The 22,194-nt window shown below is 34.8% G+C and overlaps 9 protein-coding genes across 12 annotated transcripts; 7 read left to right on the forward strand and 2 right to left on the reverse strand.

Annotated features, from left to right (window-relative positions):
• The first annotated feature begins 28 nt into the window (after nucleotides 1-28).
• On the forward strand, nucleotides 29-1,565 carry LOC123012348 (solute carrier family 2, facilitated glucose transporter member 1-like). The gene is made up of 4 exons (XM_044410199.1): nucleotides 29-859; nucleotides 905-1,117; nucleotides 1,172-1,378; nucleotides 1,422-1,565. The coding sequence occupies exons 1-4, from the start codon at nucleotides 29-31 to the stop codon at nucleotides 1,563-1,565; spliced, it is 1,395 nt and encodes a 464-aa protein (XP_044266134.1).
• Nucleotides 1,566-3,730: 2,165 nt separating this feature from the next.
• Nucleotides 3,731-5,413, forward strand: LOC123013077 (solute carrier family 2, facilitated glucose transporter member 1-like). The gene is made up of 6 exons (XM_044411403.1): nucleotides 3,731-3,892; nucleotides 3,933-4,412; nucleotides 4,456-4,722; nucleotides 4,775-4,987; nucleotides 5,033-5,236; nucleotides 5,282-5,413. Exons 1-6 carry the CDS (start codon nucleotides 3,758-3,760, stop codon nucleotides 5,411-5,413), a joined length of 1,431 nt encoding a protein of 476 aa, XP_044267338.1. The 5' UTR covers nucleotides 3,731-3,757.
• A 36-nt stretch (nucleotides 5,414-5,449) lies between these two features.
• Nucleotides 5,450-7,152, forward strand: LOC123013078 (solute carrier family 2, facilitated glucose transporter member 3-like). Its single transcript, XM_044411404.1, has 6 exons — nucleotides 5,450-5,556; nucleotides 5,602-6,093; nucleotides 6,138-6,401; nucleotides 6,448-6,660; nucleotides 6,705-6,920; nucleotides 6,973-7,152. Exons 1-6 carry the CDS (start codon nucleotides 5,461-5,463, stop codon nucleotides 7,102-7,104), a joined length of 1,413 nt encoding a protein of 470 aa, XP_044267339.1. The 5' UTR covers nucleotides 5,450-5,460; the 3' UTR covers nucleotides 7,105-7,152.
• A 222-nt stretch (nucleotides 7,153-7,374) lies between these two features.
• LOC123012909 (ubiquitin-conjugating enzyme E2 J2-like) lies at nucleotides 7,375-8,672 on the forward strand. The gene is made up of 5 exons (XM_044411137.1): nucleotides 7,375-7,701; nucleotides 7,748-7,982; nucleotides 8,037-8,174; nucleotides 8,227-8,413; nucleotides 8,466-8,672. Exons 1-4 carry the CDS (start codon nucleotides 7,583-7,585, stop codon nucleotides 8,410-8,412), a joined length of 678 nt encoding a protein of 225 aa, XP_044267072.1. The 5' UTR covers nucleotides 7,375-7,582; the 3' UTR covers nucleotide 8,413; nucleotides 8,466-8,672.
• Nucleotides 8,673-8,968: 296 nt separating this feature from the next.
• LOC123012873 (thialysine N-epsilon-acetyltransferase) lies at nucleotides 8,969-9,816 on the forward strand. Its single transcript, XM_044411062.1, has 2 exons — nucleotides 8,969-9,146; nucleotides 9,192-9,816. The coding sequence occupies exons 1-2, from the start codon at nucleotides 9,066-9,068 to the stop codon at nucleotides 9,612-9,614; spliced, it is 504 nt and encodes a 167-aa protein (XP_044266997.1). The 5' UTR covers nucleotides 8,969-9,065; the 3' UTR covers nucleotides 9,615-9,816.
• LOC123012870 (gastrula zinc finger protein XlCGF8.2DB-like) lies at nucleotides 9,606-11,119 on the reverse strand. The gene is made up of 3 exons (XM_044411060.1): nucleotides 10,144-11,119; nucleotides 9,821-10,097; nucleotides 9,606-9,774 (listed from the first exon to the last, which is right to left on the reverse strand). Exons 1-3 carry the CDS (start codon nucleotides 10,889-10,891, stop codon nucleotides 9,669-9,671), a joined length of 1,131 nt encoding a protein of 376 aa, XP_044266995.1. The 5' UTR covers nucleotides 10,892-11,119; the 3' UTR covers nucleotides 9,606-9,668.
• A 57-nt stretch (nucleotides 11,120-11,176) lies between these two features.
• On the forward strand, nucleotides 11,177-12,690 carry LOC123012871 (dnaJ homolog shv). The gene is made up of 3 exons (XM_044411061.1): nucleotides 11,177-12,102; nucleotides 12,154-12,364; nucleotides 12,418-12,690. Exons 1-3 carry the CDS (start codon nucleotides 11,305-11,307, stop codon nucleotides 12,480-12,482), a joined length of 1,074 nt encoding a protein of 357 aa, XP_044266996.1. The 5' UTR covers nucleotides 11,177-11,304; the 3' UTR covers nucleotides 12,483-12,690.
• Nucleotides 12,691-12,901: 211 nt separating this feature from the next.
• Nucleotides 12,902-19,139, forward strand: LOC123012869. Of its 4 annotated transcripts, none has more exons than XM_044411058.1 (2): nucleotides 12,902-13,039; nucleotides 16,864-19,139. In XM_044411058.1, the coding sequence occupies exon 2, from the start codon at nucleotides 16,880-16,882 to the stop codon at nucleotides 18,803-18,805; it is 1,926 nt and encodes a 641-aa protein (XP_044266993.1). In that variant the 5' UTR covers nucleotides 12,902-13,039; nucleotides 16,864-16,879; the 3' UTR covers nucleotides 18,806-19,139. The 4 variants fall into 4 exon arrangements, with proteins under 4 accessions (XP_044266993.1, XP_044266994.1, XP_044266991.1 ...); XM_044411059.1 differs by lacking the exon at nucleotides 12,902-13,039 and adding an exon at nucleotides 13,803-13,976; XM_044411056.1 differs by lacking the exon at nucleotides 12,902-13,039 and adding an exon at nucleotides 14,299-14,529.
• A 1,677-nt stretch (nucleotides 19,140-20,816) lies between these two features.
• LOC123013843 (39S ribosomal protein L3, mitochondrial) lies at nucleotides 20,817-22,185 on the reverse strand. Its single transcript, XM_044412673.1, has 4 exons — nucleotides 22,026-22,185; nucleotides 21,885-21,975; nucleotides 21,336-21,835; nucleotides 20,817-21,288 (listed from the first exon to the last, which is right to left on the reverse strand). Exons 1-4 carry the CDS (start codon nucleotides 22,088-22,090, stop codon nucleotides 20,871-20,873), a joined length of 1,074 nt encoding a protein of 357 aa, XP_044268608.1. The 5' UTR covers nucleotides 22,091-22,185; the 3' UTR covers nucleotides 20,817-20,870.
• Between the last annotated feature and the right edge of the window lie 9 nt (nucleotides 22,186-22,194).

Consider the following 22,194-nt stretch of genomic DNA (forward strand, 5'->3'; position numbering starts at 1 on the left):
CAAAAATCATTTATTGTGACACCTGTCAATGTCTCCTAAATTCTTTTTAGCTGTTTTCATCACGAGTGTTGGATCGGGCTTCCAGCACGGGTACCACACTGGTGTTGTCAATATTCCTGCAGAGGTCATAAGGGAATGGATCAGTCTTCTCAAAACCCTCCATGAGGACTCTACAGAATTAGATGTGATTTGGTCGACAACAGTGGCAATTTTTTCGCTTGGGGGGATAATTGGATCGCTAATGATTGGATTTTTTGGGGATACTTGTGGCCGAAAAAGAAGCCTATTTTGGAATAATTTCATCATTCTGGCGGCAATTCCAGTTATGGCTTTTTCTAAGAAAACCGAATCGTTTGTAATGTTCCTCAGTGGAAGGTTTTTCTCCGGGATTAATGCCAGTCTAAATGCTGGTTTATGCCAAATGTATTTAACCGAAATCTCCCCAGATAAAATCAGAGGAGCGGTTGGGAGTCTTTATCATTTTGTGTACGTTTGTTCTATTGTGATGTCACAAATCGCCGGTTTTTTGCTTGGAAGTGATGAAAACTGGCCGTATATTTTCGTAATCCCGGCTTTCCCAGCACTCCTTCAGCTTTTTTTACTTCCATTTTGCCCCGAATCGCCAAAATTTCTCTTAATCACACAGGGAAAAGACAGTGAAGCTACAAAATCACTCCAGAAGCTTCGGGGTCGTGAGGATATCACTCACGAGTTACGGTTATTGGAAGAAGAGGATAGTTTAGTCAAACAAATGCGTGGTTCCTCTCTGAAGATGATTTTTCAAAATCCGGCTATGGCTAATGCCTTGCTTTGTTGCATAGTCCTAAATATGGCACAACAAATGTGTGGCATTAATATGGTAAAAATTGTCACACTTTGGGTTTTTTTTTAAATTTTTTTGAAGATAGTGTATTATTCGACTCACATTTTTGACGAGATGAAAGTAGGTGCGTTAGAATCATTATTCCTGATTGTTGGAATGAGCACATTTTCGGTTATTATAACCCTTGGTTCGGTTTTAACCGTTGATTCTTTAGGTCGGCGTACTTTGATTGAGATAAGCCTGTTGGGACTTATTGTCACAACTATACTTATGATTTTTTCATTTCAGTTTTTTGTAATTAAACAAACCAAAATCTAGGTCACACTGGTTTTTCAACTTCTTTTGTAGGAATATGGACTATGCAGTATGAAATATTTCTACATTTGCTCCGTTTATTTGTTTAATGGTTTTCATTCTGTTGGTCTTGGAACAATTCCGAGATTTATCACCGCAGAAATGTTTCCTCACACTTCGAGAACTATAGCAATATGTGTAACTCTTGCTGTGAGTTGGTCGGCTAATTTTTTGATCGGAGAGGGAGCCCTAATCCTGAGGGTAAGTTATAAACAATTGAAAATAATTCTAATTGATTTTGTAGAGAGAAATCCGATCGTACATTTGTATCATCTATATTTTCTTGGACTTGGTGTTTTTCCTCATTTTGCGACAGCGCTTACCCGAAACTTCAAAACTTAGTGCTAAAGAAATAATAAGTATGTACGAGTACAATAGGGAACAATAAACCACTCGAAAACCAACTTGACTAAATTATTTTTGCTCGCAAAAAAATCCTTTTTTTAAAGGTACAAAAAAGGTTTTTCCAAAATAATTCCGCAGTGGTTGATTCTACGGCAAAAATGTTCAGATGAAAGTTAAAGAAAACAAAATTTCTCACATTTTTTGTATCAACATTTTTTTGTAAGTCTAATGTGTAACGAGTTACAGCGGCGAAAATATGAACATTTTTTCCAAAAAATAGTGAAACTCTCCATTTTGGACGGTAAATTTTGTAAGGTACAAATTACACTTGTTTTTAATGTTTTTTTCCGCACCACAATAATTATTCTATTTTAAATTACACTGATTTTTCTTGTTACATATAGGGTTATTCATAAATAAGGCTCGGATTATATGCAAAATGCATATTTGTTATTAAAAGCTATATCAACAAAATTATAAGTTTTCTATGCATATCTGATGTTTTTTGATTAAAATAGGACAAAATTGTTAAAGAGAAAAATTGTTTAAACTTTTGAGGTTACCATACTATTAATATTTTTTTCTTAAATAAAACGGTGTTTTATTTATTGTTTTACAAAGATATGTTCATGCATTTTATAAATGTACAAAAATATTTATTAAAAATGTTACAATTTATGTTAAAAACTTTATAAACGTTATCTGTTATCAAAACTTCCACCGGCCAAGAGGTGGTACGTTTAAACAATTAATTAAAATAAAAAATATATTGGCAGTGCTTCTTTACAACCTTTCAACATTCATCAATTTATTTAAAAAAAACGAGTAGTTTATTAAAAAAAAATCTTTAATACTTGTAAGTCAAACATTTTTTTAACAAAATGTGTTAAGTTTACAAAAAAACTTGCAATAATTCTTGTAACAAGCTCGTTGTCTAGAAAAAAAATTGTGGTAGATTTCCATTTAAAGATATTAATTTTTTTGGAATAGCAATTTTATAGCCATTGTTCACCTATATTTTTTTGCCAAAAAAATTTATAGTTTCACCAGAAAATAATAAGCGTTTCCAGACTTCTGGACCACTCTGTATATTTAGTCAAATAGTTCCGAAGTTATACAAAAAAAAAACAAATTTTCATACCCACGTTCCGAGGGCTGTAAAATTCTTATCAGTAGAGATAGAACACGAGTTATTATTTAAATTAACACCTTTTTATAGGTCTATACAGGGTGCGCCAGAACACGCGCCCCAGAGAAAAATGCCATATAAGGTAAGATACCAGGAACATGGAAAAAATGTTAAAAAAATTTTATCTATAAAAATTTCGGAGTTATGAGGGTTTAAAGTTTGCACTTTGACTCTATTTATTTCTGTTGGAAAAATAATTTTCCAAGTTTTTTTGCTATAAGCTATTAAAAGAGGAAACAAGGAAGCTGTATCCTAAATTGTAACTCTGTTCAATGTTATTTGTGGCTTTTATTGGCAAAATTTTTGTCCCTTTACTAAATAATTGTAAAAAAACATATACAAGATCATCAGTATCATTAAATAGACATAAAAAAATGTCAAATGTCAAAAAATAAATGTCAAAATTTTTTGACAGATAGAATTTTTTAAACATTTTTTTCATGTTTTTTGTATCTTACCTTACTTGAAAATTTTCTCTGGGGCGCGAGTTCTGGCGCAACTGTATGTAACAAGAAAAATCAGTGTAATTTGAAATACATATCGCTGTATAAAAACATTAAAAACAAGTGTAATTTGTTGTAATTTGGGAGGTTTGCTATTTTTTGGGAAAAATGTTCATCTTTCCGCCGTAGTGTACTCGTTACACATTAGACTTACAAAAAAATTGTTTATATAGAAAATGTGAGGAATTTTGTCTTCTTTAACTTTTATCTGAACAATTTTGTCGTAGAATCAACCGCTGCGGAGTTATTTTGTAAAAAACTATTTTTTGTACCTTTCATCCAAGATGGCGACTCGAGCGGTCCTCCCCCAAGGTCGAAAACTTGGATTTTTTGTCAAGGCTTAGATCTTAACAACATATTAAAAAATTACTACTACCCCACCTTTTGTAGGGCAAAAGTCTTTTTTGGACTATCCTGGTTTAAAACTTCTTTTTGCAAGAACACTTTGGCTTCTGTTGCTTTTTCCAACAATTTCCTAAGCTCCCTAGAAACACCCCAACTGTCCAAACCCTCCCAATCAATAAATTATTTGTCACATTTGACATGGTGCGTGTAAAACACCACCTCGAAAGAATTTTCTCAGTCTCTTGCTCGAAATTCATTTTTGCGGTTATTATCGCCAGTCTTTCAGGCTTCCAGCATGGCTACCACACTGGCATTGTCAACATTCCTGCTGAAGTGAGTTTTCCCAGGAACTGTTTCACAATCCCACTTGCAGGTCTTGCAGGAATGGATCCGGGATATCGTCATTAACCGAACGGGAGAACCCGCAAGCGACAATTACATCATGGTGTTGTGGTCAACAATCGTCGCAATATTCTCACTTGGGGGCATAGTCGGGGGCGCTTTGACAAACCTCTTCGCTGAAAAATTCGGCCGGAGGAATAGTCTGTTATGGAGCAACGTTTTAGCTCTTTTGGGGATCGTCTTCCTAATCTATTCCAAAGTTTCCGATTGTTACGAATTGCTCATTGTTGGGAGATTTATCGCCGGAGTGAATGCCGGCTTAAATTCCGGACTTTGCCAAATCTATTTGATCGAAATCGCTCCGGATAAAATCCGGGGCTTTGTCGGGGGGTTCTACCAACTGGTCATTGCAACCTCCATCTTGATTTCGCAAGTGATTGGAATGAAATTGGGAGATGAGGAGCAATGGCCTTTTATGTTTCTGATCGGTTTTATACCAGTTTGTCTTCAGGTAAGTCGCGAAAAATCTAACCACGAATCAACCTAGGTTTTAGTTGTGTCTCTTACCGCTTTGCCCCGAGTCTCCTAAATATCTTTTGATCACAAAAGGCGACAAAGAAGGGGCCGAAGCCGCCCTAGTTTGGTTCAGAGGCACTAATAACGTTTACAAAGAAATGTACAAACTCAAAGAAGAGGACAATTTACACAAACATGTGAACGACGTGAATTTGAGTAAATTGCTCTGTGATATCTCTTTAAGAAGCCGTTTAGCCGTCTCTTTAATCCTAAATATTGGACAACAATTATGTGGAATTAACGCTGTATGTAGTTTAAAAAAAACAATTTTGTCCATGCTTAAAAAATCATTTCAAGCTGATTTACTTCTCTAATGGGATATTCAGCGATATGGGAATGTCAGAACGAGTGGCCACCTATACGACCATTGCCATGGGTGTGGTGAATGTTGTGGTAACCTTGCTTGGTATTCTCTTCGTGGACTGCATCGGTCGCCGAATTGTCCTCCTAATTGGTTTCCTGGGAATGGGTTTAAGCACTTTACTTTTGGCCATAGTTCTAAATTTAGGAGTAAGTCTCAACGACTTTTACCCAAAAATTCTACTTTTTTATTAGAAAATTGCAAGTTTTATGGATTATATCGCAACAGTTTTGGTTTTCGCTTTCGTAATCCTATTCGCGATGGGTGTTGGTACAATACCATGGTTTTTGACTGGTGAGATTTTCAACCATACCCCTCGTTCCTTCGCGGTTACTATAACCGTCAGCAGTAATTGGTTGTTTAATTTCGTGGTGGCCCAAACCTTTTTGCCCTTACAGGTAATGACCCCAAATTGATAAAAATCGTACCAAAAAAATTTTCAGAGCGTTATTGGAAACTACGCGTTTCTTGTCTTCGTCGTCTTCGACTGTCTCTTCTACTTCTTTACTGTTCTTCACCTCCCGGAAACAGCTCGTCGTTCCGCTAAAGAAATTTTTGAAATTTATTACGAATAAACTATTAACCTAAATTGTCATTTGTTTCAATCAAAAGTGACAGCGAAATGAGTCTCGCTAAATTTCTTTTTTGTGTTGGAACTGTTGCAGGTTCGGGTTTTATTTACGGCTTCCATACTGGTTTCATCAATATTCTCGCAGCGGTAAAACAATCCCCGAACCAAAAACAAGTAAAAGGGTTCTTTTAGACTCTGATGCGATGGTACGACGATGTTTCAGATGAGCGGCTCGACACAAAACAAATTACTGAACCTTTAGATCTGGGTTTTATTCACATTTGGGTCACGATTTCCTTTTTGATTGGTGGTGTGATTGGGGGAGCCCTTGTATATCCCTTTGCTACTTACCTAGGCCGCAAAGCATCTCTATTCTGCAGTAATTTAATAGTGATATTTGCGCTTATCATCGTGAGTTTTGTCAGTCCTTCAAGCGTTTACGAGCTGTTGATTTTTGGAAGAATTCTTCTGGGTATTGCGGCTGGAATTAACAGTGGAATAGGACCAATATATTTGGTCGAGATTTCGCCTTCATGCTTCCGAGGTTTTGTAGGAAGTTCTTATTACTTGATCGCGGCTTTATCAACATTCATGGCTTATGTATTTACCTATCCTACGATTTTGGGGCAAATCGACTCGTGGTCTTATGTTTTTATCGTGTCTGGCTTACCGACGATAATTCAGGTAAGCAAGTGGTGTTTTAGAACTTGAAAAATGCTTGTCTTAAGTCAATATTGCTTATATTTTGTCCTGAAAGCCCCAAATATCTTCTCTTCGATAAAGAGGATGAGGATAGGGCCGAGGATGCCGTAGCGCAGCTTCAGGGAGAAGAAGTGGATGAAGAAATGGATGACTTGAGGGAAGAGGGGGCCCTTTTGGACGAAATTGGACCAGTGCCATTGGAACGATTGTTCAAGGATGAGACCTTTAGGAACCCTTTAATCATCTCGACTGTCGTTAAGTTAGGAGAACAAATGACAGGGATTAGCTGTGTACGTGGTCAAAATTATTGAAAAACATTTTAAATCGTGTTTTTAGTTGTTGTACTTTTCATGTATAATTTTCGAATACCTGGGTTTCGATGATTTCAAAGCCAACGCACTGTCTCTAGGTTTATCTTTTGTGAATTGGGCTTGTGCCCTAATATGCACATTTACGGTGGATAAAGTAGGCAGGAAGCCTCTATTGATGCTTAGTTACTTCGGTATGGTGCTAACAGTGTTTTGTTTTACTCTCACGATGATTCTAGTGGTGAGTAATTAAGAAAAAACATAATTCTTCGAATTCACTTTTAGTCAATTTCAGTTCGACCTAACGAAGCCATTGACACAATCTCCGTCATTTTGATTTATTTCTATGTGATGTTTTTTGCATTAGGGGCTGGTTCAATTTCGTGGTTCTTTACCGCGGAAATTTCGAACCATTTCGCCCGTCCCATGACGGTTTGTATGACGGTAACCCTGTCCTGGATGGTTCAACTTATTTTAGTTGGGTCTTTTATGCCTCTTTGGGTACTTCCCACTCTTACAAATTTGTGACTACTTATTAAAAACTTTTTTGTAGAATGCGGTCCATACTTATACGTTTTTATTTTACATTCTGTTCGATATTGGGACACTTGTTTTTATTATTCTGACGTTCAGAGAAACCGCCAAGATGAATAGTGTCGATATCACAGAAATGTTTTATGACTAAAATTTTTGCCGATGTCACTTTTGATAATAAAATTTATAAGTATCTTAAGAATGTTTTATTGCAATAAATTAGAACGGGAATCCCCGTTCTGTTTGTTGTATTGTTGGTTGCCTACCAAGAAATTGATAAAACAATAATTAAATCATAAAATATTTAATTGAAATACATTTAATCTTTGAGCGAGTTATTTATTAAACTTATGGGCTATTTTTGACCCTTTCTGAGATTACTTCTGTAAAAATGCATGACGTCAGATGTTTTCAGGCCAGTTCACTCTCACGTCACCTGTCATTTTACCAATTTTTCGGAAAAACTCAAAAAAATCACTTGTTGTTTAGCACCGCTCCACGCCTTTCGTTCCATCCTCTCGACTTTGATAGATGACGCGCCCTGGACGATAAACACTGATAAGAAACACAAATTGAGTGCGTTTCGAGTACTCCTAACCTCACTTTCGAAAATGTACAACTAGTCGAAAATGTCGAATCGCAAGGCAAACAGTGCTACTTCGCGACTCAAACAGGATTATTTGAGGCTGAAGCGCGACCCCGTACCATACATCACCGCCGAACCTTTACCCTCGAATATCCTAGAATGGTAAGTGCTGTAGCACCTAAAATGTTTGTTTTCGAGCCAATTTTAGGCACTATGTGGTGTGTGGGCCAGAAAATACGCCCTACGAAGGGGGGTTCTACCACGGGAAGTTGGTTTTTCCGCGAGAGTTTCCCTTTAAGCCCCCTTCTATTTATATGATAACGCCAAATGGGAGATTTCGGACCAACAAGAAGCTGTGTTTGAGTATATCGGATTTTCATCCAGATACGTGGAACCCGGCGTGGAGCGTTTCGACTATACTCACAGGGCTTCTCAGTTTTATGGTATTAAAACTTTTCCTCAATGTATTTTTTGATAATTTTTTAAATTGGGTTTAGCTTGAAAAGAGCCCCACTTTGGGGAGCATAGAAACGTCAGAATACGACAAGCGGCAGTTTGCTTATCACTCGCTTGAATTTAATCTCAAAGACAAGGAGTTTTGTGATTTATTTCCAGACACAGTTACCAAAATCCAGGTTTGTATGTGACTATGGGGGGCATTTTGATGTTTTTGTTTTTATTTAATAGGATGTGCTGACGCAACGGAGTAACATGAATAATAACGTGGCAGAGAACCAGAAACCCTCTCGGTCAGTAGCAGAACCCAGCAATTTCCAATCATGTATTACTAATTTGATAGTATTTATTGGTGTTGCTGCATTTGCGATTACGGTAAAATACGTAGTAATAACAACGGCGTCTGAAGCTGAATAGGGTTAAAAAAACGGCAAAAGTCACATTTTAAGTTTACTTTTCTTTGGTTTTAGTTTTCGCGATTGTGAAGAACGGCGCAGGATATTTAATCTTTGTAGGAGATTTAAGAGATTTTTTTGTAGAGCACACGTTTAGGGTTCTTTGTAGTTTCAGCTGAACTTTTTTACTTAAAACACTTTCAACAATTTATAAAAATAAATCTCTCAATGTAAATAACTTATGTAATATACTATAATCCTAGTATTATTGTTATTAATATTTGTATCATATTGGTTGTAATAATAAATATATTTTTTCCCATTTCTAACAACATTTTGTGACTCATCAATACTTCATATGAGAAAGTCACTGCTGCAACCAGCAATACAGCTATTATGATATTAAAGTCAATCAAAGCATATGGCAATACTAATATCAGTGCTACCGATTTTATATGGATCAAAAAACAATGATAGATAGAAGGAACATTGTTGTGGCCATATATTGGACCCTCTTATGTGTAGATGCAACTCGTACTAAATTATGCAACCAACGATACACCTTTGCCTATTTTATTTCAAGACTATTGTATCTAATTGTTTCAATTAAATGTTACATATTATCTTATCTCTGTTAACACAAATTTGCTTGTAGTGTCATTTCATCTCTCCAACATGTTAGACTGTTCTGAAATTAATGTAATTATAAGAAAAGCCAAAAAAGAGGATATGATCCAAGTTTACAAGCTAATAAAGGTAATTAGGTTAAACTAGTAAAAATGCAGTATCACAATTTCCCAGGCCCTTGCAGAATTTGAAAAATTAGAAGACCAAGTGAAAATTGATGAATCAACTTTGATAAAAGACGGTTTTGAGACCGGCAATCCAGCTTTCACGTGTCTAGTGGCCGAAGTCTCAGATGGACACATAGTAGGATATGCCTTGTTTTACATGTCTTACTCAACATGGTTAGGAAAATCTGTTTTCCTCGAAGATTTGTATGTTCAACCTGCATACAGGAAAATAGGAATAGGGAAACAGTTATTTATGGCAGTGGCTAAAACCGCATATGAATTATCTAGCAAAAGATTGGATTTTCATGTCCTCTCTTGGAACCCTGCTGTAGACTTTTACAAAAGTTTGGGTGCCGAAAGTTTGACAGTTTCAGAGAAATGGGAGCTTTTTAGACTGAATGAAGAAGCTTTGAACAAAATGTTTTCTTAAAAACTTAATTTTAACAATGAATACAGTCAAACAACTCACTAAAGTGATAAGAAATTACGATACCGATAATGAATCTGGATATTGCATCTTGTGGTGGACATTTAGTAGATGCTCTTCTAGCTTCATTTGACCATTGTACACACTATCACAAATCTGACACCTAAAAATAAAATTCTTGAAATGTTCATTATTTTTTTACAAATTACTGGTATTTTTTCTTCTTGGAAACCCCCAAATGCAGTTTTTCGTGAACGGCTAAGTTGTATTTTTCGGCAAACTTTTTTCCACAAGTCCCACAAGAAAACTTCTTTTCGCCGGTGTGTACCCTCATGTGTCTTTTAAGATGAGACGCTGACATCAACAAATAACCACAGACGTCACATTTGTATGATTTTTGGCCAGTATGACTGATTTTATGCATATTGAAAGAAGTGTGGTGCACGAATCTTTTACCACATAGGTCACACTGAAACGGCAATTCCCCTAAAAAACCCAATCATTTACTAACTAATAAATAGCGTGTCCACACCTGTGTGAATGGGTGTGTGTCTCATTAAAGCCCCCTTCTGTGTGAAAGACTTGTTGCAGTAGACACATGTAAAGGGATTAATCCCTTTGTGCATTCCCACGTGAATTGTTAAGGCTTGTTGGCGTTTATAGGCCTGACCACATATTTCGCAAATAAAAGGACGTTCTTTACTATGGGCTGACATGTGATTTTTCAGTTCTGTAGGTGTTTTCCAGGTTTTTGAACACTCAGTGCATTTATAAGGTCTTGGATCGGACCCATCCTTCTTTTTCTTCACACTCTCACTTTTATTTTGTGCCTCTTTGGTTAACAAAGTCATATCCAGGGAAGCCCCTATTTCGGAAACAGGATTAAGTTCCTCAAAATTAAAACTTGCTTCCAAATCGTGCGATTTTAGGTGGTCCTTGAAACTCGAGCTTGAGATTTTTTTACCACACATCGTGCATTCTTCAGTTTTATTATTTTCTTCTTGTTCACTTGTGTAATTTTTGTTTGTGCAATGTTTACGCAAGTATTGTTTGAACTTAATTTCTATACTCTTTGCCCTAACTTTAATACTGTCCAGTTCGTTTAATAAACGATAACACATTTCACAAATGAAATAATTTGTTATACAAAACTCCTCCTCGATACATTCTTGAAGCAGCATTAGCAGAGGGGTTTTTGAATCGTTTGAGAGCGATTTTCGCAGATCGAAATGGAGAATTTCAACCGCAGAATCACAAAGCGTGCACAGCAATTGAGCCATTTCACAAACTAAACTTTTTTTCACCAATTTCAAATTGAATAATTTGTTTTCAGGTTATGTTTTTGTTTATGTCAACTGTCAGATTGCCACCCACCAAAAAAAACCTATAAAATACTTAAATTAGTTTTTTCAATATTGCCCATTTCAGGGAATGATAATCAAAACGTATTTTGACCAATTTAATTGTTACATGAATTGTTTGAATGATATTTAATTAATTTTTGCATAACTTTAATGGTTGGTTGCCTGAATCCACTAGATTAAATGTCAGTCAGTGAAGTTAAATCAACCAATCAGAGCAATCCACATGTTTTGAGAAGGTCGTTTCGTGTTTCTCGCTGTGTGAGCATAAACGTTAAAAAATCCATTAATTAATTATTCTTTCATATAATATGTGAAGTGTTTATCCAAAAATGAACATGAACTCTGTGCCCATTTTACTTTTACTAACCTTCATTTCCTTAACTTCAGTGTTGGCAGGCCGAGACTTTTACAAAATACTAGGAGTTTCAAAAAGCGCCAGTTTGCACGAAATCAAGAAAGCATATCGGCGACTAGCCAAAGAATTGCACCCTGACAAGAACCAGGAAGACCCCGAAGCTTCCCAGAAATTCCAAGACCTAGGAGCCGCCTACGAAGTCCTCTCAGATGAGGAAAAGCGGAAAAAGTACGACAGATGCGGCGAGGATTGTCTCCAAAAAGACGGGATGATGGACAGTGGGATGGACCCCTTCGCCAGCTTTTTCGGCGATTTCGGGTTCCACTTCGGTGGCGGAGAACAAAAACATGAGACTCCGAGAGGAGCTGACGTGGTCATGGACATTACTGTGACCCTGGAAGACTTATACACGGGCACTTTTATTGAAATTACGAGAAATAAGCCGGTGATGAGAGCGGCTAAAGGCACAAGGAAGTGCAATTGCCGGCAAGAGATGATTACACGAAATTTGGGGCCCGGCAGGTTCCAAATGATGCAACAGACGGTGTGCGACGAGTGTCCCAATGTTAAACTAGTCAATGAGGAGCGCATTTTAGAGATGGAAGTGGAACCGGGGATGGTTGATGGGCAAGAAACCAAATTTACAGCAGAAGGGGAGCCCCATCTTGATGGGGACCCTGGCGATTTGATACTTAAGATAAAGACGCAACCGCATCCTGTTTTTGAGCGTAGAGGGGATGATCTCTACACTAATATCACAATTAGTTTACAAGTAATTATTGTTTTTGGATATATAGAGAGAAAATAATTTTGGTTTGTTTAGGATGCCCTTGTGGGGTTCACTATGGAACTCCAGCATTTGGATGGTCACATGGTTTCCATCAGCAGGGACAAAATCACTTGGCCTAATGCCAGGATAAGGAAGAAAGGAGAAGGCATGCCAAATTATGATAATAATAATTTGCATGGGAATTTATTCATTACTTTTGATGTAGAATTTCCTAAACAAGAATTATCAGATGACGACAAAGAAGGTATTTGTATTAAAATTTGTCAATTACAAACACTTACCACAATTTTATTTCAGCTATTAAGAAAATTTTGAATCAGAGCTCAAGAAACAAGGTTTATAACGGACTAAGAGGGTTTTAGTTAATTTATAAAAGTTTTGTATATAAAAGACTATATATAGATGAAGTGTGCTTGAGTGTTTTGTGAAATAATTTATTACCTTTATTCTTATTCTGTTTAAGGTGTAACCTTAAAACCTGCCCGTTCATAGACTTTTTCTACAATTTTACGTTTCCTGTTCATTTATGAAGTGTATAGGTCAATTTGTAATATAAAATATTGTATTGTATTTACCATTTGTTGTGCTTTTATTACTTTATAAATATTGTTAGTCATGACCTGCATATAAAGTGACTATTCACACAATAATAGAGTAATGTTGTTGGTCAATTTTTGTTTTGAATGGTGGAAGAATCTGTATACAGATATGAATACCAAGTGGGTGTAAAATAACTATGTTATCAGGTTGCAAGGAAATGTTATTTTAGTGACTGTTACGATTGAAGTTCAGTTTTTTACTGAGACTACGTTGTAAGTAATGTTAACACACCTGCTTGCTACTGTGTCAACAATTCAAAGTGAAGTAAATTCAAGAAACTTAAGAATTACAAAAGAACGTGTTTGGAATAAAAATAAAAGTATGTAATTGGAAGTTTTATAGTTATTTGAAATGCCATATAATCTAATCAAATTTTGAATTTTAGTAATTTCAACAAAAGTAATTAAGTCAATACTGAGTTAATTTTAATGGCAATAATTTTTGATTCCTTTTTTCCTTTAAAAAAGGTAATTTAGAATGCAATATAAATAGCATAATTTTTATATAAAAATTTATTGATTTAACTAAAGATGAAGCTTATCGAACGTATTTTCCAAGATAACGAGCCTTATATAAACTAAAAATATATTCTGGCTGTAAAATTTGTTTTAAGCAACTTTTTATCAGTTGTGTCGATATAAAACTAAGCCAATTAATAAATTTGCAATTACATTCGCTAAATTTTTGTTTTTTACTAAGATTGATTTTTACCTAAATTCACAAATTTTTGTATGTTTTATTTTAATGTTTTTATAATCAAACTTTTTCAAAACATTTTAAAATGAAGGAAAGAGGAAAAAAATCGAAACGTGTGCTTAGTAGAATTCAAGACTGATTAACTTTATTATTCATGCAGATAATAAAAAAATGCAATAAATGCATTATGGTCAATATCGGCTACAATCACTAACTATATGGGTTATTAAATTTTGCTCCTACATTGAAAAATATTTTTTCTTAATTAAAACAAGTAACTAATCTCTGAAAAAAAATGTTTTTATTTTGTTTAAGATATCTATACTTTACTAGTAACGTAGGAATTGTGTTACTTCTTGCTTATTTACATTGTATGCATTTCATAATTGAAATAGCAGCATAGATATGCTTGCTTTGTTACGATTTTATGTTAATTAAATAGTGCATAAGACTTTTGTTTGATAGCAGGTCTAACATTTTCTGTACAAAATCAAGACTAGTAACAGTGGTTGATATAATACATCATTGCATCATTATACTTCAAAGAAAATTATAAGCAAGTATAATCACACTTAAATTATTTGATAAAACAAAGTTTGTGAAATAATTCAAATAAAAAGCTCAAAATTTGCAATTTTCCTAGAAGAAGTCGAAAAATTGATAAAATATTAAAAAATAGAAATGTGAAATCACGTAGATGAAAAATACTTTTGCTCCTAATGTGGTTATTTTGTTGTTTATGACTAAAAATAATTCAATAAATATACTTTTACAGTGTTTTGCAATAGGTATTGTTTAAAGATAATCCTCCAGTATTTGCAAAGATTATATAGGGACCCACAACAATAATAAGAAATTTTTTTGTTTTTGTTATTTTTGTGTGACTTATTCTAATAACATTTTTATAAACATAGCAAATGTCCTTGGAAAGATAAATGCTATCCTAATCAACAAATCTGCGAGATATGAGGTACCTAGAGATTTCAAATCATAAAATTAGTTATCATTACATATGTGGAAAAGTTATACATATACTGATGATCCACACGTTGCTTCCTTCATGATGGTGTCTGCAGTGAAATCTTCTGAAAAGGGATTGATACTTAACACCCTGTAAGGATCAAACAATACATTTTTGCGTTTAAAACCGGCGCCAGACGTCGTCATCCCGACGCTTTATTGAACCATCCCCCGTGACTGTCAAAATTCACCTGTTCGTCCAAAACATGTTAATTCGCACTTTTGTAGTTAGTTTAAGCTGTTTTGCATTTACAACCGTGTTGTTTGATTACTTCACATGCAGTTAACTGATCTTTTTTTGGTAAAGTATTAAAACACAGTTTTTCATAGTGATTATCATAATAATAAGGATTGGCAAAGATTCATAATTTTCGAGATATTTTTACTGTCTTTTATTTTTAGCAAATGTTATGTAAAATCACAAATTTCAAATAAATATTTGTAGTTTTTATGTCGAAAATTAAATCAAATTTAATCGTTTTTATTTGGAAATTTTTTTCGGTATTTAGAGACTATATGAAACTCAATTGATATCAAAAAACAAATACAAAGCCCCTCTTTATTAACGCTCAATGTATACGCAGTAGGTAACTTATTAGAGTAAAACGTCGTATTATTATTATTATTATTACTGAATATTTTTAACATAATATTAAATTCTGGGTTATTGAAACTTATTAAAAAATATATTTTTCTTCATTAAATATGTTTCCAGATACCGGGCATCAACCTGTTCTATTACCTCTTAAAATTTCTGCACAATTTTAATTGTCTAAATTGACTAATTTTGTTCATTTCAAATTATTACATTAATTAATAATTATTAATCCAAAAAGAATTTAAACGTGAAAAATTTGATTGCAAATGGAACTCCATATTTTGTAAAATAGTAGTAAACAAATTTACAATTATTAACACCCAAATTTATCAATTTTTTACTTTGGTGCTAAAATTAAACATAAAATAAATGAACATGCTTATTTTATGACACTACTATTTTAGAACAAAATTTACTGATTGCTGTGAAATGCGAAAATATTTTTATTGCGCTGAAGATAATAAACAATAACGACATTTAAATCATTTTTTATTTAAAATATACTACTCCAAAAAATTAAAGGAATAAAAAATTTTTCCAATTTTTTTTGGTGATCTTTGAAAGGCTGCAACTCATCGACAAAAGATTAAAAAAAACAATTTTGAAGCTTTAAGTTTCTAGTTTTGACATCTTTTGACAAATATTTTTTTGTGCTACGGTTATCACGCAATTCTAAGTGATAGCATAGCGCAAGAAAAAAAATTCTAAAATTTTATGGTTTTTGGTCCACGGACGTGAAGAATCTTTTTTTTTAGTTAAGGTGAAAAAAAAATATTTTTCAAAAAATCATAAGAGGATCTTATAAGGCATTTATCCCCACGTCCGTGGATCAAAAACAAGATAAAAATTTAGAATTTTTTTCCTCTCGCTATTACTTAGAATTGCGTGATAACCACAGCACAGAAAATATATTTACCAAAAGATCTCAAAACTAGAAACTTAAAGCTTCAAAATGTTTTTTTTTAATCTAGATACGACCATTTTTCAATGAGTTACAGCCTTTCAAAAATTACCAAAAAATTTTTTGTTCCTTTAATTTTTGGAGTAGTGTAGTTATTTGTGCAACAAGTTTTGAAAGTCATACTTTCTTTTACGAATTTGCACGCAAATGTGTGAAAAAAAGGACTTTCAAAACGAGTTGTACACAAAATTTTTTTGCATAATGATAACCCCAAGAACCCCAAAAACCAAAATGATATCATTTTGATAAATCAAATCGTAATGTATCCCAACGAACTCTATAGAAACTATAGAAATAACTATAGAAATCGTTTAAAAAAGTATAACTTTCTAAACGATTAATCGTGATGAAAATTCAACTTTCATAATCACTATGCAAAAAAAGTATATGAAATTTTTATTATTCACTATACACACAATTCTTGTTATGTTTTACAGATTTATGTTTTTTTGTAAATAAATAATAGCTAGCAGACATTTTACAATATTACTTAAAGGGCTACAGAACAAATAAAAAAACGAACAATTTTAAAATGAAGAATAGCAAATACAAGTTTGACATTATGTGGAAGCTTAGAATCTTAACAATGTTAAGTTTGTATTTATTATCTTCAAAAAAATGTGCATTTCAATTCTCCTTGAGACAATACCTATAATTTAAATTTTCTAAATTATAAATTACAAATTTTTTGCTACTAAAAAAAATTATTTTGATGATCATATTTTGTACAAAAATGAATTTTTTTGTAGTATTCAGTTTAAATTTACATTTTTTTATTGTTACGAGAGAGTATTAAAGAATGCGATTACGCTCAAAATTCCTGTCATTGTTGTAATAAAATGTCAGAATTGAACCAACCCATTTTCAGGTCAGCATCGAATGGCATGGAAACCAAGGAACGCCGATGGAGAGTGCCATCGTTGTTCTGGCTCCCTCTCATCATTTTCGCCGTTTTACTCTTCGTGATGGACGTCTTCCAATCCCAATACGCCCTGATCCCCACCCGAGTCCAAATCTCCGAAGATTTCACAACAGAACTCAAGGGCTTTTTGATCAAAACCCCCGGTTGTCGAATACCCTTCATGGACCCTTTCGACCCCACTGTCACGAAATTCATCCATAAAGAAAAGAAGCCCGTTTGTAACGACGGCATTCCGCCCTTGATCGACTCCAATCTGACATCAATCTACTTAATTAACTCTTCAGTGGCCAACTACACCGACCAGGATATCACTGCGATCAAATGTTGCTACCAGCCGTTCTATAGACAAGAACCGGGGGGCACCGACGGTGACAACAAAATCAAATTTGAGAAAAAATGCATTCCGTTTAATGTCAGTGCGAAAATTAGCCATGAATTTATCAAAGTTGTGTGCAAAGTTGACACGGTTTCCATCTACACTGATTTCTTCTCATTTGTGCCAATCAAAACCGTAAAAAGAAATCATTTGGAGAGGAGCGAGTTAAATGTCCTGGTTGTTGGGATAGATGCAATTTCGCGGTTGAATTTTCACAGACAAATGCCCACAACTGTGGATTATTTGTTGAGAAACATGTCGGCAGTGGAACTCCTAGGCTACAACAAAGTTGGCGACAATACTTTCCCTAATTTAATCCCGGTTTTGACCGGCTTGTCTGAAACCACCCTGGAGGAGGTGTGTTGGAACGACGATAATAACAAGCGATTCGACTCTTGTCCTTTCATTTGGAAGGATTTTAAAGCAAAGGGATTTGTCACATCCTTCGGGGAAGACTCCTCCTGGATGGGGATTTTCAATTATCTGAGGAAAGGCTTCAGGAAACAGCCCACGGATTACATGTGGGGTGCTTTCAACCGAATTTCCGAAAACCAGATTGGGAACTCGCACAATATGAACGTGGAAGAGTGTGTGGGGGGTAGAGAAGTGTACAAAGTATTCCTGGATTACATAACAAATTTTGTTGTAACAATGGATAACGCAAAACTTCCATATTTCGCGTTCTATTGGGGTGCAAGTCTCTCGCACGATTACCTCAACAAACCGAGTTTGGGTGACACGAATTATTTGAATTTTTTCAAAAATCTCAAAGAGAATGGTCGCTTGAACAACACGGCTTTGGTCGTGATGAGTGACCACGGGATTCGGTGGGGCGACATCAGACAGACGTATCAAGGGCAGATGGAAGAACGACTCCCTTTTGTTTTCATGGTACTGCCAGAATGGTACAAAAGACAATACCAAGAAGCCTATAGCAATCTAGTGAAGAATACTAGACGCTTGACCACTCCGTACGACCTCCACGAGACTTTGAAGGACTTTCTGAATCGTTTTAACTTAACCCACGATTTTCTCCAAAACAGAAACCGGAATATTTCACGCGGTTATAGTTTGTTCAATGAGATTAGTCCGAAAAGGACGTGTGAAAGTGCCGAAATTGCGAGTCATTGGTGCACGTGTCAGCAGAGCGCTGAAATTGAAAAAAATAACTCGCTGGTGGTCGAAGCTGCGACTTTTGCGGTCGAATACATGAATCTGCAACTCGAAGGGTACGCCCAGTGTGCGAATTTGACACTGGAGAGTATCACCGATGCGAGATTAATGACCCATGGGGAGCACATCACGAATGGGGATGAGGTGAAAGACTACATGATTATTTTTGAAACCGTTCCGGGAAACGGTGTGTTCGAAGTTACTCTAAGGAACACCGCCAAGCATTTTGAAGTCATGGGCACAATTAGTCGACTAAATTTATACGGGAAACAAAGTGCTTGTATTACAGATTTCCATTTGAAGTTGTACTGTTACTGTAAAAATTTGTTAGTTGACTGACCGCTTATTTCTGTTCACACAAAGTTACCTATTATATTTCAACAATAACCTGTGATTTTTTGTGTACTTGCCGCACTAGATAAGGAAAAAACGTTAAATGTTGTGCGTGTTTAGCTCTTGTTGAGTTTTATATGGCATACGCAGTATTTGTGTATGCTTAAATGTAGATACTTGGATCAGTGTCTATAGTTCTTAAGAAATGACATGTGATATAGAATTATAAATTGTTTTTATCGCCATTTGTGTACAGGTAAATTTATTATTTTCACTAGAATTGTTATTACTTCTTGTAGTCATTTTTATAAAAAATATTTTCAATAAAAATTTGTTTGCACTCTGGACTTATTTGCCCGGCGCCTCCACCATAATTATTGGTAATAATAATTCAAACAAAGATTTACAACGTGTTCTTAAATTTAAAGCTTCATTTTATTAATTGAGAAAAAATAGTATAAGCATGTGTGCATATTTATGTATTGAATTGTACAGTTGCGGAGTTAAAATTTCGGGCAGTATAGTCATTTTCATAATGTTTTTTACATTAATAACCTCATTTTTTACTCTTGTCATATTTATGTCATTTTGATTAAAAAATAGCGTCACTGAAAGAAAAGTTTAATTGTCAAATGTCAGTCATGATGACAGTAAAAGGTAGTTTACAGTGAACGTTTGAAGTGACAGAAAAATACTGCCCGAAATTTTAATTTCGTAACTGTATGTACAGTGGCGGTCATTGAAAAGTAATTCACGGGATTTTGACACATCCTCTTAAAATTTTAAAAATTGCATAATGTAATTTTTTCCTTGTCGTGATTGTCAGTGTCACTGAAAACGTCACTTTTGACAAATTGTCGAATATACAGAAATCTATTATTATTACAAGATTAAGGGACAATGTCCCTATACGAGTCATCGCAGAAGAAATAAATGTGAACAAAATGACTGTCCTTAAACCAAAGAAGAAGATTCTAGTGACATTTTAAACATGACAGTGATTGTCAATTTCAAGGGAAAATTTACAACGCCAAAATTTTTTTATTTGTCAAGTGTATTACTTTTTAATGGCCGCGACTGTACATACTGTGTGATTCAAAGATGTGAGATCAACTCTCGAATAGTGGATATAAAAAAAAGACTTTCAGCTTAGCAAAAAAATGAATTCAAATTTTTATTTCAAGCTTTTAAGCTTTTTTTGAAAAAATAGAACTGTCAATTTTCATACAGTGGCGGACACGGAATTTTGGACATCAAATTTATGTCATTTCAATGTCAATGTAACCCATACTTTATTGTCATTATGATTGACGTTTGAAACTAAAATTTGAAAGTTTTAGTTGAAACAATAATGCCAGCAATAAATAGGTGTTGTTCAATAAATTATTTTGATTTGTTGTCATTTTTTCTCGCTATCAGAATAAAATTTACAAAAACGGAAAGTGAGATTAGTTGCCTAAGGCTCATTTTACATTTTTATGTCAGTCGAATGACGTGTCCGCCACGTTTTTTTACACCAAAATAAGACACAAAGTGGTGATTTTTTTAATAGGTATCTTTTCAGTCTTACAAGATCTGCGTTTCCTCTAACTAAATTCAATATTACATAATTGGAACGTCCAAAAATTTTATCCAAAATCTAATCTTTGAAAAGTCGCTATATCTCGTGAAAAAAACATTTTTTGTCATGAGAATTTTAACTCAGTTGGATGTCCTTTATCACCACCTAAAATGCTTCAAGTTGTTGAGTTTTATGAAATAATATAAAAAGTTTATGTAGAATGTTTTGTCGTTTGAAAGTATCTGAGATAATAATAAATCTTGTTTTCACTGAAAAAGCTTAATTTTGAATTAAATTGAATTGTTGAATTATTTCAAACGACATTATCACCAAATTATAACATAAAAAACCCTAGACTATTAACGCACTCTGAGAAATTGTTAAGACATCCAAACGCCATAAAAATGCAAAATACAAACAGTTCATTTTGTGGGGGGCAATAAAAATAAGACTGTATCAACTTAATCCTTTATTTTTTAAGACTAAAACAATCTAACACATTAATTCCAATTACTGTTCTTTGAAAACAATTGTGGGTTCCCCAAATTCGTGCAAATCCTTATCAAAGATGTTTTCGGGCACCTCCTCTCCTCCCCAGTAAGTAGGAAACGGTACTGGTTCGGTGGGTCGTTTAGGAGAAATTTTTGTATCGTAAATAAACACAATTGAGTTGGTTGCTCCTGGAATATTCTGTCCAGAAACGTACAAAACATTGTACTTTGTATTAATTCTCCAAATTTTGAGTCCTCTAAGTGTGCGATACCTATTGCCCATATGACCTGGCATTTTAGTACCTGGCCATACGCGTGCTTTCTCTCCACCACCGCCAATATTGCCCCCACGACGATGCGTTTTTGTCACACCATGTGATGCCGGCATTCCCTTGAAACCATGACGTTTCATCACACCTTGGAAACCACGATCGATTCTAAAAACCCGACATTAAACGAGAAAATTCGTCAAGAATTAACTCACGTGAGCCCCCGGACGTCTACAAAATTGCCAACGCGAAAGTGGAGAGCGCTTATCATAGTCCCTGGAGGCAAAGCAGCATCAGGACTGACAAAAAACCGGGCCAAGGTTTTTTTCGGAATAACCCCAGAGTCTTTAAAAATTCCACAATATTCCCGTGTGAACTCTGAAGGGTCCCCTTGTTCAGCCCCGAGCAAGAGACATCCCTTTTTGTTTACAATTCGACCAACACGCTGTTTCATCGGATTATAACTTTCAGGTGCGTAATATTTGATGACTTGGTTATCCAAAACTTGTAATAATGTGGTTGAGATTTTTTTACCGTTTTTTAACCACATGGGGTAAATGCCGATTTTGCGGGCTATCACGCCGGTTCGTTGCAAACCTGGCCGCCAAACTACATCTAAATCTTTGGGGGGTTCACTTGGGACGTTGTTGCATTGGTCTTGAACCACTTCCTTCAAAAATTCTTGATTGTCTGCAGTAATGGGATCAGTGAAAGACTGAAAAACACAGTTGGGGCAATAAAGTAAACACGCGAAATGTACTCACGACTCGATGTTTTTGAGTAAACCAAGTGGGGTTCCGCAGTCTTGGCTTAGGGTTCAATTTATGTCGTTCCCTCACAGACACATACGAAATTCTGAAACACGAATAATTTATTACTCGTCCCTCGCAAATGGTCGAACTTACGTCAAAGAAAACAGCTTTTCCTCTAATAACTTAATAGTACTCTTAGTGGATAACGCAAGAGCCATTTTACTGATTTTACTTATTCACTAAAAAGCATTTTTGAGGTTAGAAACGCATGAGAAGTTTGAGGTTACGTGCCACTTTAACCAATCAGATACTAGCTTTCACT

Source organism: Tribolium madens, unplaced genomic scaffold (genome assembly GCF_015345945.1).
Source record: "Tribolium madens isolate multiple individuals breed KSU strain unplaced genomic scaffold, Tmad_KSU_1.1 Scaffold_96;HRSCAF=242;Tcas5.2_LG5, whole genome shotgun sequence".
Taxonomy (NCBI): Eukaryota; Metazoa; Arthropoda; class Insecta; order Coleoptera; family Tenebrionidae; genus Tribolium; species Tribolium madens.